The sequence below is a fragment of the Phyllobates terribilis genome, unplaced genomic scaffold (genome assembly GCF_046119375.1).
Source record: "Phyllobates terribilis strain yellow unplaced genomic scaffold, ASM4611937v1 Scaffold_2__4_contigs__length_985480577, whole genome shotgun sequence".
Classification (NCBI taxonomy): domain Eukaryota; kingdom Metazoa; phylum Chordata; class Amphibia; order Anura; family Dendrobatidae; genus Phyllobates; species Phyllobates terribilis.
Window position 1 is genome coordinate 537372007 of NW_027362762.1, and position 15562 is coordinate 537387568.

Sequence of the window (15562 nt, forward strand, 5' to 3'; positions counted from 1 at the left end):
GGTGTGGAGGGGTTATACAGAGCTCAGCATTTAGAGAACTGCTAGATCTGCAGCAGAGAAAACTGTGATTGTATTACAACTGCAGAAAGCAGCTCAGAAAGTGATATATCACTGGAATCAGGATCTTTGCCCCTACATAATACTGCTCCCAGATTGGGGATGAAAACCTGATAACATATTCCCTTTAAGATCGGTTTCACACACCTGTGAAACATGGAACGTTCTCGCATTGGAAGACCAGTCAAGACTACTTATGAAGCAGTTAGCTCAGGTCGGCTCATCAGGAGACCTGGCAGTCAGGCAGAGCCTTACGATGCGAGAACGGGCCGTGTTTCACAGATGTCTGAAATTGGCCTAAACAAGAAGTTACTCATTCACTTTCATAAGCATAGTATGGCATTGCATATCATTTGCTATATTTAGGCAATAAAAAAGTTATACATGCTATTAAATCTTAGAGAAACTATAGATAGAACGTATGTCTTCTTATCAACAGAGCACAAATACTGAAGAGTTTTCCAGTTGTGAGGCCATCTCATATGTACTTAGCAGACTTTCATACCTGTGTAATGTTGTACCAGCTCCTGCACACTGTCAAACTGAACCCGTGTTGTGATGTAGAAGCCTCCATTGTCAATCTTCCGGATCTTATAGTGTTTGACATGATCTCCTTTGGTATTATCCCAGTCACGAATAGAGAGTGAGAATGCCCCTGTGTATGTAGACCAGGAGAGGTACAGGACATGAGCAGCAAGGAAAATGAAAAGAAAACGCACTTATAGTGTAAGGACATCGATCTAGAAGTTAGTAGGATCTGTACCCACTCTTGATATGTCTGTTTTAGTAAATACTTGAATTTTGTATGAAATTATAATTCCTGTGTTATTCCTTCTAGTCATTTATGAATAAATTGACAGCTTGGTTCTACAATTCTCATTGTCAAAGAGGCATGTGTATTCTAGCACTTATTGGACAGTGTCAGAATATGGAGGCACACCCTCAAATGGTAATACCCTGATGGTAATGTATTCATACATTTCAAGCAAGAATAACTCAGGGACTGCTAGATGAGGAGATAGGAGCTAAAATTATCTAAAATTGTGGTTTCATAGGAGTACCATGCAAAAGTTTTAGCTTTACCTATCCATCATGTTATACAATCACAGAAGCATCTGATTGGCACCAAATGTATTCTGCAGTAATGCAACAACCCGACACATACAGCCAATCTCATTAAGTACTATGTTCAGCATAAAGAAGAACAATGATCCCAGGAAATGATGATATGGCCCCCACATAGAACTAATATTAACATCATTGAGTCTATCTGGGATTACAAGAAGAGACAGAAAGATTTTTGTAAGCCTACATCCACAGAAGATCGGTAGTTAGTTCTTCAAGATGTTTGGAACAAGTTTCATACTATGTTCCTGGAAAAACTGTGTGCAAGCGTACCTTGAAGAATTGATGCTCTGGTGCATTTTTTAAGGCAAAGGGCGGTCACATTGAATATTGGTTTGACTTACAGTAGATGTGACTTTTGTTTATTCACTTTGCATTTTGTTCATTGAAATAAACTATTACCACTTCTGTAGTTGAAAGCTGTCTTACTTTGCATCTTTTATTCCACACCTGATTAAAAATTTTGAACAGTACTGTACATCCTTGCTATATGAGAATGAACATTTACAAGTAAGGCACTGCTCACATATCCAGTGTCATCTGCTTGTATCAGATACAGTATTTTTGTTTATTATAATGTATCTTTAACTCACTTATATAGCACCATTAATTGCACAGCACTTTACAGACATCATCATCACTGTCCCCATTGGGGCTCACAATGTAGTTTTGCTATCACTATGCCTTTGGAGTGTATAAAGAAACCGGAGAACCACAAGGAAACCCACGCAACACAGGGAGAACATACAAACTCCTTGCAGATGTTGTTCTTAGTGGGATTTGAACCCAGGATATGCCAACAGCTATTTCACTTTTACTTTTTGAACAAAAAAATAAAACTTTAAAACTGGCACTGGGCATGCACAGTACTAAAAACTGATTTTTAACAGATGACATTGCAGATGAGTCCATTTCCCATTGACTCCAATGATAGAAAAAAAGATCTAGTTGCGATCATGTTTTTGGCTGGATAAAAACGTTGTGCAGACCATATTTTAGTTTCAGCCAATAAAAATGGTTAGCAGCTGGAAAGGAGGCAAGTGGAAGACATTTTAAGATATTGCAGTTCCCACTCCAATGGTTCCCACTCAATGGTTCCTGGACGGGAATGTTTTACTCCCATTTTTATTATCTCAAAAAAGAACCATAAAAGGAAGTAACCACTGGATATGTGAACACAGCTTAGCGATTCAATAAACAATAAATTAATTTAGTTTTTTATTTATCAGTTTTTACCAACAATAAGATGTTAAAGTTTATTTTCTGAAATTACATTGAGCAATTTTTTTATGAACACTCAGAATAGCAACTTGTAAACAGGATTTTAGAGTATAGTTTCTACACTGTAGAAGCTTTTGGTAATTTTATCTTTGACACATTTGTCTTACACAGGAAATCTATCAGTCCTATGTTAATTACTTTTCTGCATCAGTTCTCAGTTTTCTTATACCCACAGTGTTGTGACAGATATGTATCACCCATCTCTAAATTAAGGATCATATAAATAGGTGCAACCAACACCAGCTCCAATGGGCATCAGTGTGGTGTTCATCCGAAGGATTAAACCATCATGAACAAGGTGAGTATAAAGAACTTGATGCTTTATTAGGATAGAACTGCAACATGTTTTGATTCCAAACTCAAGAATCTTCCTCAGGCTAAGAAATACATTTGTTTGATTTTAAATATAAATCAAATAATCCCTGAATTGTGGCAAATACCCTGAAACACATGTCACAGATTAGTTGGTTTATATTTAAAATTTAATAGATATATCTTTATGCCTGAGGAAGATTCCTGAGTTTGGAATCGAAACGCTGTAAGGTGCGCAGGGAGGTAGTCATGGGCGAGGGGCTGCTGTGTTCCCACGCCCTGGGAAATAAACAGAGTTCCGATTCAGTATTGGGTACAAACTTTTCTGTTTTCAAAGTCCATAACACAGCACATTCTTATGCCCACTGTTCACTCACACTGAGCTATTCCTTTCTGGTCTGGCATCTCTGGCGCCTGGGACACTTCATCTGGCTCTGAAGCTTCCATGAGTCTCGTCCCAACTCCCTTATGCGATTCCCTGTCCGACTTCCTCTCCTAGGAAGATATTGAGGCACGCTTCTCAATGCCTCAGTTGGACTGTTGGCCCCCAGACGTTTCAGGAATGTTCGCTCCAAATATGGCTGACGTTCTCTTGCTGCTGAACAGCCTGTGCTCCTTGTGCCCTCAGATTTCCAACTACTGCTATCTTTCCATCTAATCTCTCACTCTAACTGCACTAACCAGGAAGTGCTCCCCTTGTTCACTGTCTCTGCCCCTCTCACACTGGGGCTTTTTCTGAACTCGTTAACTGTTTCTATCCTAAACCTGTCTACTTCCTGACTTATTACCACCACTGCACTGTTCCCAATCTTATCTTATAGCTAAATCTAAACCTATGTACTAATCTTACCCTTTCCCTATATCTAATAAATTTATCAGAACACATTGAGTCATCCACATATCATAGCAATACATTAACCATGCACCTTGGTGACTATAAGGTTCTATGCATAATAAAACACTTTTTCATATACAAAGGTTAGAACCATTATTCTAATCAAGAGAGAAGCACTTGACTGTACCGGTCACCCTCTTACAATGCATTGCAGTTTTATCCTAATAAAGCATCAAGTTCTATATACTCACCTGGCTCATGAAGGTTTATTCCACCAGACAAACACTACACTTAGATTGCAGAACAATTGCAGTTGGTGTTGATTGCAACTATCTATCTTTTCTCTTCCCCAACCTCCTGATATGAGACTGGGATTCCCCCTGCAGGAGCGACGAGTGGACGAGTGAACGATGAGATCTATATTTGCAAAAAATCTATAATGGTGTTGTTCCCACAGTGCAACTCCAATAGGTGAGAGGATATCCTCTATATTTATTTTGTTCTTATTACACTAGGGAGCGCCCTTCCCCTTCTTTTCACTCTTCCTAAATCAAGGATCTTGTGACCTAAATAAAATAATATTTCTAATATCTTTGTTCATTGGTGTCCTACAGGATTACATCCGTGGCCTAAATAGGATATAGGTGACACATTCAAGTGTGTTTATTTCTTCCGAGTCTTCCTAAACCATGATCCTCTTCATCCCATATTTTTAGGATTATCTCTCACCCTTTGTAGTTTCACTTTCCCTGATCAGGAAACTTCCTTGAATATTGCCTTCACTCAACAATTGTCTCTCTGCATCCTTTCTTCCAAGTTTACCAAAGAACCACCTGTGGGAATGAAGATATTTAAAATAATTAATTCTATTACACTCCCTGTAGACATACAATGACTACCAGAAAGGGAAAAAATAGCCTTTATACACAATGAGAATGCACCAAATGATGGTGTCTCCATGTAAACTATAATCTCCACAGTAAGGTCAGAACACACTTTACTGAAGTTTTGGTGATTTTTTTTAAGATAATATCTATAATTCTATCATTTGGGCCTCAATGAAAAAATCTAAAATTGGTCACCACTTATGCTAGTTTATGCCATCCCAACTCCCATCAAGCTGGGTTATCATGTATTTTTTTATATTCATATGCTTTTTAGCATACAGTATATAATTTTTCAATAAAATATATATGTCATCAATCATAGATAGCAAAGCACAATCATACTGTCACGGGTGTGTCAGATGTGACAGACAATCACCCTGCAGTTGGTTGAAGAAGATCTCTTTGTTTGGCATTACAGACATCTTCTTAGCAGTCTCAATCTAGTACCCAGCGGCTACCTCCCTCTTGCTAATTGACACCCAGACCTGGGAGTTTAAATACTTGCTGTTTGCTATAGGGAGGTGCCGGTGATATTCACTTGTTCTCTTCTGAAGGCTTGGAGCTGTTGCAGTCTGTTTACTTCCTCTTTGGTGCTTGGAGGATGTTAGGAGTAATATCTCTGAAGTCGGCTCAAGCTAAGTTACTTTTCACTGTGTTTGTCTCCTTTGTTGTCTTTAGTTGTTAGTGGGGACTGACCAGTGCTAATCCCCCCTTCCCTATCCAGGGCCAAGCGCTAGGGAAATACAGGGTTTAGGTTCCTGTGCGACTATTGGTGAGGAACTAATATAGGGATGATAGGGGAGACAGGGGGATATTAGATCAGCCTAGAAGGTCATCACTCCCCCTTTCAATAGTGTCTGGGCTCCCTTCCCCTCTTCCCTTCGTGTTGCACTTAGTCTTTCCCACACCTTGCATGACACATACTAACTCCCATGAGGTCTTAAGAAAGTTTCAGAAGACAAAACGGCTGTCGGCTGGTGAACATGTATCCTTTCTCCCATGTAGTATTCACAAACAAGTACTGTATAGGATTGCTGAACACATCGAAAAGGTGAATGCCGTGCATTTTTTTCTGCAGTGTCATATCAGTTATGAAACAGTGAGCAGCTTAAAGCAGCTGAGTAAAACCACAGAGCCATGCAATATCTATTGCAATGGGTCCAAAAGCCTAAGATCATGTCCAGAGGCAAATGCTGCTGGGCTCCTCATAAGCAGTAAATCGCCCCAGAGACCATCACAGGTACAAGTGCTATACGTGAAAAACACGGATAGCACTCGTACGTGAAAATTGGAATTCTGAATGAGCATTTAGGAATAGGGCTAGGTTTGGGATTAGGGGTAGGAGCTGAGTAATAAAATAGTTGCACTAACTTTTTTTTCTTACAAAATTGTAAAAAAAAATTCACCACTTAAATGAAAAAAAATGTGTGCAAGTTTGGTATCGCTATAATCATACTGACTTGAAGAATTATCTTTCCAGATCATTTTTACCATAAAATGAAAACCATAAACACAAAACTCACAAAACAATGGTAGAATTGCATTGTTTTCACTGTTTCGTCCCAATGAGAATTTTTTTTCCTAATAATCAGTACATAGTATGGTAAAGTGATAGCAAAAAAACTAGCCCTCATGTGGCTATGTTGGCTAAGTTGATGGAAAAATAAAAAAGTTATCACTCTTGGAAGAAGGGGATGCTTAAATGTAAATAGAAAAATGCAAAATGGCAGCGGAGGTAAGGGGTTAATGAAATAGGCCTGACGACCCCTACCCTGTAGAAACCGCACGAGAGAAGCAGGGTTCTATTTTTCACGGCCCACTGTGTACTATATAACACTACTAATACTGTACTCACTCTTTTGCTTGGATTGAGTCTGTGGGTGCCACATAGTTACTAGGGATGTATCCTGTCTCTCCAGAACGCAGTGATCGTGCTTCCCACCAGTCACCCTCACTGTGAAGATACGAATGGGATATGGTAAAAAACAACTACAGTTTATTCATATAAGTTGCTTAAATATAAGTATTAGAACCTAAACGTTGCCATTATGGGCTGTTAAATAGCACTCATTTTTTCACTTTAAATGGTGTGCTACCTCCAATTTTTTATTATATTGAAGGTTTGGTCTATACCTGGGAGGCTTGGCACCCTGACACTATGTTAGAGCTGCTTCTACTTTTCTTTTTACACACACACATACACACATACACACACACACATAAAGCAAGCTCAAAGTATAAGTTCATGATGTTAAAATTATGAATTAATGAATAGTGCAGAAAATTAGCAAAAATGTGAAAGGCTCTATGATGAGCTAATAGTATTTTAGTTGTTTTGGCTTTACTACAGACTCTTAAACGGGTTATCCAAGCTTATGATACTGATGACCTATCCTTGAATAGCTCATTAATATAGGATAGGAGGGGTTTGACACTTTGTACTCACACTGATCAGCTGTTTTCAGCTCTGGCCTGATATAAACAGTGAACGGAGCCGGAACAGCAAAACTCTGTTCACTGTGTGAAATGGATAAGGGCTGATGTGCAGTATTCAGCAGTACTTACAGTGCTGGTCACCATTATTGGCACCCCTTCATTCTTTTCATAGACTGTACAATATCTTCAGAAATAAATGGAAATGTACCAAAGTTATATCCTCAGGATTTTTTTATAAGTGGTCCAAAGCACAATAAAATAGTTTTTCAACTTCCATGTTGCAATTTCAAAGAAGAAACAGAATAAACAGCATGTGCAGCAATAAAAGCACCCCTAATTAATACATGATTGCACACCCTTTGGCATTGATGACAGCTTTCAAACGTTTCTTGTAGCCGTCTACACTGTGTGCAGAATTATTAGGCAAGTTGTATTTTAGAGGATTATTTTTATTATTGATCAACAACTATGTTCTAAATCAACCCAAAAGACTCATAAATATTCAAGCTTAATGTTTTTGGAAGTTGGAGTGGTTTTTTTTTTAGATTTGGCTATCTTAGGAGGATATCTGTTTGTGCAGGTAACTATTACTGTGCAGAATTATTAGGCAACTTAATAAAAACCAAATATAATCCCATCTCACTTGTTTATTTTCACCAGGTAAACCAATATCAGTGCACAAAATTTAGAGATAAACATTTCTGACATGCAAAAACAAAAACAAAAAAAATTAGTGATCAATATAGCCATCTTTCTTTATGATGACACTCAACTGCCTTCCATCCATAGATTCTGTCAGTTTCTTGATCTGTTTTCGAACAACATTGCATGCAGCAGCCACCACAGCCTCCCAGACACTGTTCTGAGAGGTGTACTGTTTTCCCTCCCTGTAGATCTCACATTTTATGATGGACCACAGGTTCTCTATGGGGTTCAGATCAGGTGAACAATGGGGCCATGTCATTATTTTTTCTTCTTTTAGACCCTTACTGGCCAGCCACGCTGTGGAGTAGTTGGATGTATGTGATGAAGCATTGTCCTGCATGAAAATCATGTTTTTCTTGAACGATACCAACTTCTTCCTGTACCACTGCTTGAAGAAGTTGTCTTCCAGAAACTGGCAGTAGGTCTGGGAGTTAAGCTTCACTCCATCCTCAACCTGAAAAGGTCCCACAAGTTCATCTTTGATGATACCAGCCCATACCAGTACTCCACCTCCACCTTGCTGGCATCTGAATCAGAGTGGAACTCTCTGCCCTTTACTGATCCAGCCTCTGGCCCATCCATCTGGCCCATCAAGAGTCACTCTCATTTCATCAGTCCATAAAACCTTTGAAAAATCAGTCTTAAGATATTTCTTGGCCCATTCTTGACGTTTTATCTTATGTTTCTTGTTCAAAGGTGTTCGTTTTTCAGCCTTCCTTACCTTGGCCATGTCCCTGAGTATCGCACACCTTGTGCTTTTTGATGCTCCAGTAACGTTGCAGCTCTGAAATATGGCAAAACTGGTGGCAAATGGCATCTTGGCAGCTTCACGCTTGATTTTCCTTAATTCATGGGCAGTTATTTTGCGCCTTTTTTGGCCAACACACTTCTTGCGACCCTGTTGGCTATTTGCCATGAAACGCTTGATTGTTCGGTGATCACGCTTCAAAAGTTTGGAAATTTCAAGACTGCTGCATCCCTCTGCAAGACATCTCACAATTTTGGACTTTTCAGAGCCCGTCAAATCTCTCTTCTGACTCATTTTGCCAAAGGAAAGGAAGTTGCCTAATAATTAAGCACACCTTATATAGGGTGTTGATGTCATTAGTCAACACCCCTCCTCATTACAGAGATGCACATCACCAGATTTACTTAATTGGTAGTTGACTCTCAACCCTATGCAGCTTGGAGTAGGACAACATGTATAAAAAGTATCATGTGGTCAAAATACTCATTTGCCTAATAATTCTGCACACAGTGTATAAGATTCTTGCACTTCTCAGCTGGAATTTTCTCTCACTCATCCTTTGCTGTTTGTTCAAGCTCTTGAATGTTTGCAGGGTTCTTTTTCCCTATGGCAGATTTCAGCTCACCCCAAAGATTTTAAATGGGATTGGGGTCAGGACTCTTTGCTGGCCATTTTAAAACAGTCCATTTTTTCTTTTTCAACCAATCCGGTGTACTTTAGGATGTGTGCTTTGGGTCATTGTCTTGCTGGAGGATCCATGATCTTCGACTCAAATCAAGTTTTCTTACACTGAGTAGGACATTTGACTGCAAAATCTCTTGCTAATTCTCTGATTTCATGATTCCTGTGATACAGTCAAGGCTTCCATTACCAGAGGCAGCAAAGCAACTCCACAGCATTATGGATCCTCCACCATGCTTAACTGTTGGTTAGATGTTCTTTTCCTTAAAAGCCTTATTGCGACGTCTGTAACCAAATTGTTGCTTTGCATTGCCAAAAAGCTATATTTTTACTTAATCTGTCCACACAATATTTTCCCAGAAGGATTGTGGTTTGTCAAGGTGTACTTTGGCAAAGATCAGTCATTCCTTTAAATGTCTTTTCTTCAGCAATGGTTTCTTCCTTGGTCTTGCCTATAAAGCTCTGCTTGGTTTAGTGTGCGGCATATAGTACTTGTTGAAACCATGACCCCAGACTGTTCCAGGTTGACCTTCAGGTCTTTGGATGTTTGACGTGGTGTTTTTTCCCCCATTCGCACCAATCTTCGAAGACATCTCTTATCAATTTTCCTCTTTTATGCACGTCCAGGGAGGTTCTTGATGGTTCCATACTTGGCAAACTTCTTAATAACATTGCGCACTATTGAAACTAGGATACCAAAGTCTTTGGAGATGACCATATACCCTTTGGAAGTCTTGTGTTTGCTAATAATAGCAGTTCTGATGTCCTCAGAAAGCTCCTTTGTCTTCACTATTGTGACAAAGGAACAGGGCCTACCATGTGGCTTTTTAAAAACAGTGAAGTCATCATTCATTGACTAATTCATGTCACATGGGCACCGACAATTAATCACAGGAGAATCTCTTTTGTGATTTACCACAGGAGAGTTAAAATGTGTTTCCATACTACATTAATGTAAAGGGTATCAATAAAAGTGACACAGCAAGCTTTAGGTTTTTCTATTTTTCCCTCCCATTGTTTTAGGTTTTAAATTATTGTTTATTCTATGTTCTTTTGTATTTAACATGAGTGCTTTATACAAAAAAACGTTTTCACTTGATTCATTTTATTCAGGAGATATTCCACATTATGTGCTTAAACTTCATGGGTGCCAATAACGATGAGCAGGTCTGTATTAGTGTTGAGCCACCCCCGTAGTGTTCGAGTTCGGTTCGGTTCGTCGAACACCCGTGTGTTCGCCGAACTGTTCGTCGAACTGTTCGTCGAACACCTTCGAACACCGTTAAAACCAATGGCAGGCAAACAAAAACACATAGAAACACATAGAAAACACCTTCAAAGGTGTCCAAAAGCTGACAAACTGCTCAGAAGACATAACTAACACATGGAAAAGTGACAAGTACATATAGTCATGCGAAAATAAAAGAGGTGGAGGAGTAAAAGGAGGGGGAGACACAGATATAGGCATGTCATGCCCTTCTAAAATCCAAAAAGTGAGAAGCCGACACGGCCAGTCCGCTCCTGCCCGTGCCACCTCCGTGTCGCCGGGTTTGTGCCAGAACCCTGACGGCCAGCCCCCCTCTCCCAATACTGGTGCCTGTCCGCTGGTGGGTCGAGCGAGCCCCCCTGTGGTGGAGGCAGCTCTAAGCTTTTTAATTTAAATTGTCTCTCTAATTTGAATGAATACACTTTAAATCCATTTACAAGGATCTATTGGAGGGCAAGTCTCATGCCAGCAGCCGCGGTAATTCCAGCTCCAGTAGCGTCCACTAAAGCTGCTGCAGTTAAAAAGCTTTTATAAGGATCGAGCTCGGCTGTCCACCGCAAGGCATCCTACTGCCAGTCCCAGCCCCTATGCCTTGGGGTGCCTCCTGATGCTCTTCACTAAGTATCCCATGGTCCCGAAGCATTTCCTTTGAAAAAATTAAGTGTCTAAACTACAGGTGGTGCAGCTTGCTTAACAGCCGGGATAATCCGCTGACTAGCAGACACTGCTACTAGGCACAAAGTATTTCCTGGGCTAGATGCAGTTAAAAATTTGTAATTAGATACTCTCGTTGGATGCTGAGAAAGCATTCCATAGAGTCTCCTGGCACGCCATATATGATTCTCTTAAAAAGCTTGGGGTAGGGGTCTAGGGGACCCTTTTATAGCCAAAATCACGGCCCTGTATCGCAATACGTCACCTAGGCTGAAGATAAATGGAACTGTAGCACCCTGAGGGCTCGGTTGCTACAGACGTATTGCACCTCACCCAGAGGTGTGATATCTCACTCTCAGGTAAGGATGGAGTGTGGATCAGGACCCGACACCTGCATGCATTACACCACATTGCCGTGGGGCAGGGCGACCAATATGCCCCTGAGATGGGCACGACAGTCCCTGTCCCTGGCTGGAGTGGGGGGAGGGAACACTGAGGAAGGGGAACCCTGTAGTGCAGGAGCAGGGAGGAAGCAGTTCCTGGGTGCATTGAGAAGGGAGTATAAAAGGTGGGCACCATCTTAGTTCAGTGCAGAGAAGTCTGAGCAGAAGTGGCAGGGAGCAGGGGCTCTGCATGAGCTCTGCTCCGGAGGCGGGCCTAGTAACAGAGGCCCAGGCCTGCAAGAGGGAGAAGGAAGGAAGAGGAGTGGAGAAGGCTCCAGGAACGAGGAATGAAGGGATCCCAGGGGTGCGGACGGGCGAGTCGCCACCGCACGCCCGAATCCACCTGCGTGGAGGGGTCAGGCCAAAGGGGGAGACCGGTCCCCGAACTAGTGGAGGCAGGAAACGACCCTCAGCTAGAAACCGGAGGCTCTGACATTTTATGTGGCGCAGCCCCTCGCTACACCCGCTAGGAAGGCACCACATAGGGTCAGGGAAACTGGCGCCAAGTTTACCAAGAGGAGGCCCGAGACAGCCGGACAGAAGAGTTGGTAAGAAAGGCCAGACAAAGGACACACAAAGGGGGTCCTGTGAAGTGCTCCAAAGTTATCTGGGAGTTGTCTGAGCCCCTCACCTGGTGAGCACAGTACGACGTGGGCAGCCGTTACCTGCAGACGTGGTCTGGATAATAAGAACTGTGAGTAAAGGCCCTGAACTGCATCACTGACTCCGTGTCGTTACTGCTGCTGCCCTGCACCATCACCCCCATCCTCCGCATACACTGCCCTGAGGCTATACTCCTCCCGTGGGGAGTTATGCTACGCTCTGCTGCACCCACAACACCAGCCTCAGCGGTCTGCCCTGTAGCGGCGGTTCACTCTGACCGCAATCCACGGGTGGCGTAGTCGGACATTTAAACATCAAAACCACATAAATAGTTCCGCCACTGGTTTGACCGCCCTGAGCCACGGAACCGGGTCGCCGCCACGAAGATTACAACCACCAGCATCCACCAAAAAGGGTCCGGCTCCGGGTGTCCCAAGGCCCAGGGGGTGCGTCAGAACATTTTCATCACCTTTCACAATCACCAATGGGACAAGGCAGTGATGTCCTCTGTCCCCTCTCTTATACATCCTAGTGACGGAGCACCTGCTCTCATCAATTCGCCATAACCCCAATATTAGGTGGATTGAGGTGGGAGGCACCGAGTACAAGTGCTCTCTATTTGCTGATGATGTCCTAGTATATATCACTCAATCACATATATCCATCCATGCTGTTATGGCTGAAATAGATCACTTTGTTACATGGTAAAATTTTAAAATCAATGCAGCGAAGTCTGAGGCCCTCGATGTCTCTCTCCCCAAATCCATATAGGATTCCATCCAGTCCAACTTTCCCTTTGCCTGGCCCTCACAGGGTATCAAATACTTAGGAATTCCTATTCATAGAGACCTCTCCCATCTATGTTATCTTAATTTTGGGCCCTTTATTGAACAACTCCATACAGACCACGGTTGGCAAGTTAGAACTGTAAGATTCACTACGTGAACCACTGGTGTTTTGTGGAAAAGCACATGTACACTGCGTTCCAAATTATTATGCAAAAAGTGTTTAGGAGTGATAAGGGAAGAATTTGTTTGTTTGTCAGTTAAACTCATTGATGGTGATGTGTGTCAGGGCTCTTTATATCACTGTAAGCAATTGCAGACACCTGTGCTAATTAGTTTGGCAGGTGTGTCCAATGAAAGGCAAGACTACTTAAGAAGGCTCTCTCACATTATTAAGCAGCCTACATTTTCTGCCAAAATGGGAAAGAAAAAGGATGTGTCGGCTGCTGAGAAGCAACAAATTGTGGAGTGTTTAGGTCAAGGCATGACTACAATCAACATTGTGCGATGATCAGGATGAAGTGTCTTGGCAATCAAGAAGTATGTAGCTGATTCACAGTACACACGTGTGCGTGCTGATAAGGGCAAATTGAGGACTCTTTCCTACAGGCAATTACGTCAGGTTGAAAGAGCAGCGGCAAAAAAGCCTTGTCATAGCAGCAGACAAGTTTTTGAAGCTGCTTGTGCCTCCAACATCCCCCGAACAACAAGATGCAGGGTCCTTCAGAGGTTTGCAGCTGTGCATGCGCCATCCTGTCGACCTCCTCTATCCACTTCACACAAGCAGAAACGGCTCCAGTGGGCCAAACATTACATGAAGACTGATTTCAAAACTGTTTTGTTCACGGATGAGTGCCGTGCAGCGCTCGATGGTCCAGATGGATGGAGTGGAGGATGGCTGGTTGATGGACACCCCACGCAAACACGGCTACAGCGCCAACAAGGAGGAGGTGGAGTAATGTTTTGGGCTGGAATCATGGGGAGAGAGATTGTCGGCCCCTTTAGGATCCCTGAAGGCGCTAAAGATGAACTCCATAATGTATGTGGATTTTCTCAAACAGCACTTCCTGCCATGGTTCAAGAAGAAGAACTGTGTATTTCACAGCAAGATCATTTTTCTGCATGATAATGCACCATCTCATGCTGCACATAAAACATCTGCATCTCTGGCTGATATGGGCATAAAAGGGGACAAACTTATGGTGTGACCCCCATGCTCCCCTGACCTCTACCCCATTCAGAACCTTTGGAGCATCATTAAAAGGAGTGTCTATGATGGCGGGAGGCAGTTCACATCTAAGCAACAGCTCTGGGAGGGTATTCTGTCCTCATGCAAAACAATTGAAGCAGAAACCATCCAAAACCTGACAAATTCAATGGACGAGAGAGTTCAGAAGCTCCTTTCGAACAAGGGGTCCTATGTGAAAATGTAACATCACCTAGAATAAAGTTTTGAGTTGAAAACTGTTTGATTTCAGTTTCTAACAACCTGCTAATGCTTATAATTTCAAAAATGACCATTTTTTTGGTCTTTATTAAAATGAAAAGGTTGATCGAAAAGTTTGGGGGATCTAAGAGTGTGGCAACCCAGTAGTCATGATTACTTCGAATTCTGACAATATGAGGGTCATGCTGCAGGTAGTGCAGCAAGAAGTCACTTATGTGCCTTGCGCATCTCGGAGCCCCAAAATTATTTTCCGGGCTAGATGCAGCTAAAAATTATTTTTAATTTTAAATCTGGTGAAGTTTTAGTATAGATGGCCTAATAGGATCAGTGCTGCACACTGCTACAAAGCCCAAATTATTTTCCAGTCAAGATACAGATAAACATGATTAGTAATTTGAAAGCTTAAAACGGTTGGTAGGGTGATTTTAACCAATCATCAAGCTTTTACTCTCCCCAGGATGACACAGGGGTAGAAAAGTCGTTTCGGATCCATGATTTGTTCATCTTTATGAACGTGAGTCTGTCTACATTATCAGTGGAGAGCCGCGTGCGCTTATCTGTCAGCACACCACCAGCTGCGCTGAACACACATTCAGACAGAACGCTGGCTGCGGGGCATGACAAGATCTCCAAGGCGTAAGTGGCTAGCTCCGGCCATTTATCCAGATTGGAAGCCCAAAAAGAGCAAGGGTCCAGTGACACAGTCGTGGCTTCAATGTTTACTTGGAGATACTCCTGTACCATCGTCTCTAGGCGTTGACTATGTGTCAGACTTCTTGTCTCCTGTGGCCTTGCAAAGGATGGGCTAAAAAAGTGGTGAAATGATTCCGCAAAATTGATGTTACCAGCAGATACTGTGGTTCTGTTACGGTTTGAGTGCTGAACACTTGACGGTCCCACGGTTGGCAAGTTGGAACTGTGAGATTCACTACGTGCACCACTGGTATTTTGTGGAAAAGCACATGTAAGATTCTGCAACAGTCTCTGCTGATACTCCTGCATGCGTGCATCCCTTTCTATGGCAGGAATAATTTCTGCAAATTTACTTTTGTACCGGGGATCTAACAGTGTGGCAACCCAGTAGTCAGGATTATTTCTAATTCTCACAATTCGAGGGTCATGTTGCAGGTAGTGCAGCAAGAAGGCACTCATGTGTGTTGCGCATCCAGGAGCACCAAGTCCCTGTTGTGTTGGTGGCGAGGTAACAATCATGCTTCCTTCCTCTGTCCTCTCCCCCCAACCTCGCACAACAGAAATGTGATCAAGGTCTCCCTCATCTGATGAGTCTTCCATCAG

At 42.2% G+C, this 15562-nt stretch overlaps 1 protein-coding gene across 9 annotated transcripts in view; it reads right to left on the reverse strand.

Moving 5' to 3' along the window:
- FGR (FGR proto-oncogene, Src family tyrosine kinase) overlaps positions 1 to 15562 on the reverse strand; it is a 594030-nt gene that overhangs the window by 281557 nt on the left and 296911 nt on the right. For all 9 annotated transcript variants that reach the window (XM_073666196.1, XM_073666199.1, XM_073666200.1 and 6 more), the window contains 3 exons: positions 6353 to 6451; positions 4340 to 4443; positions 563 to 712 (listed from right to left, as the gene is read on the reverse strand). In XM_073666196.1, the coding sequence (XP_073522297.1) occupies positions 563 to 712; positions 4340 to 4443; positions 6353 to 6451 (353 nt within the window). The remainder of the gene's footprint in view (positions 1 to 562; positions 713 to 4339; positions 4444 to 6352; positions 6452 to 15562) is intronic.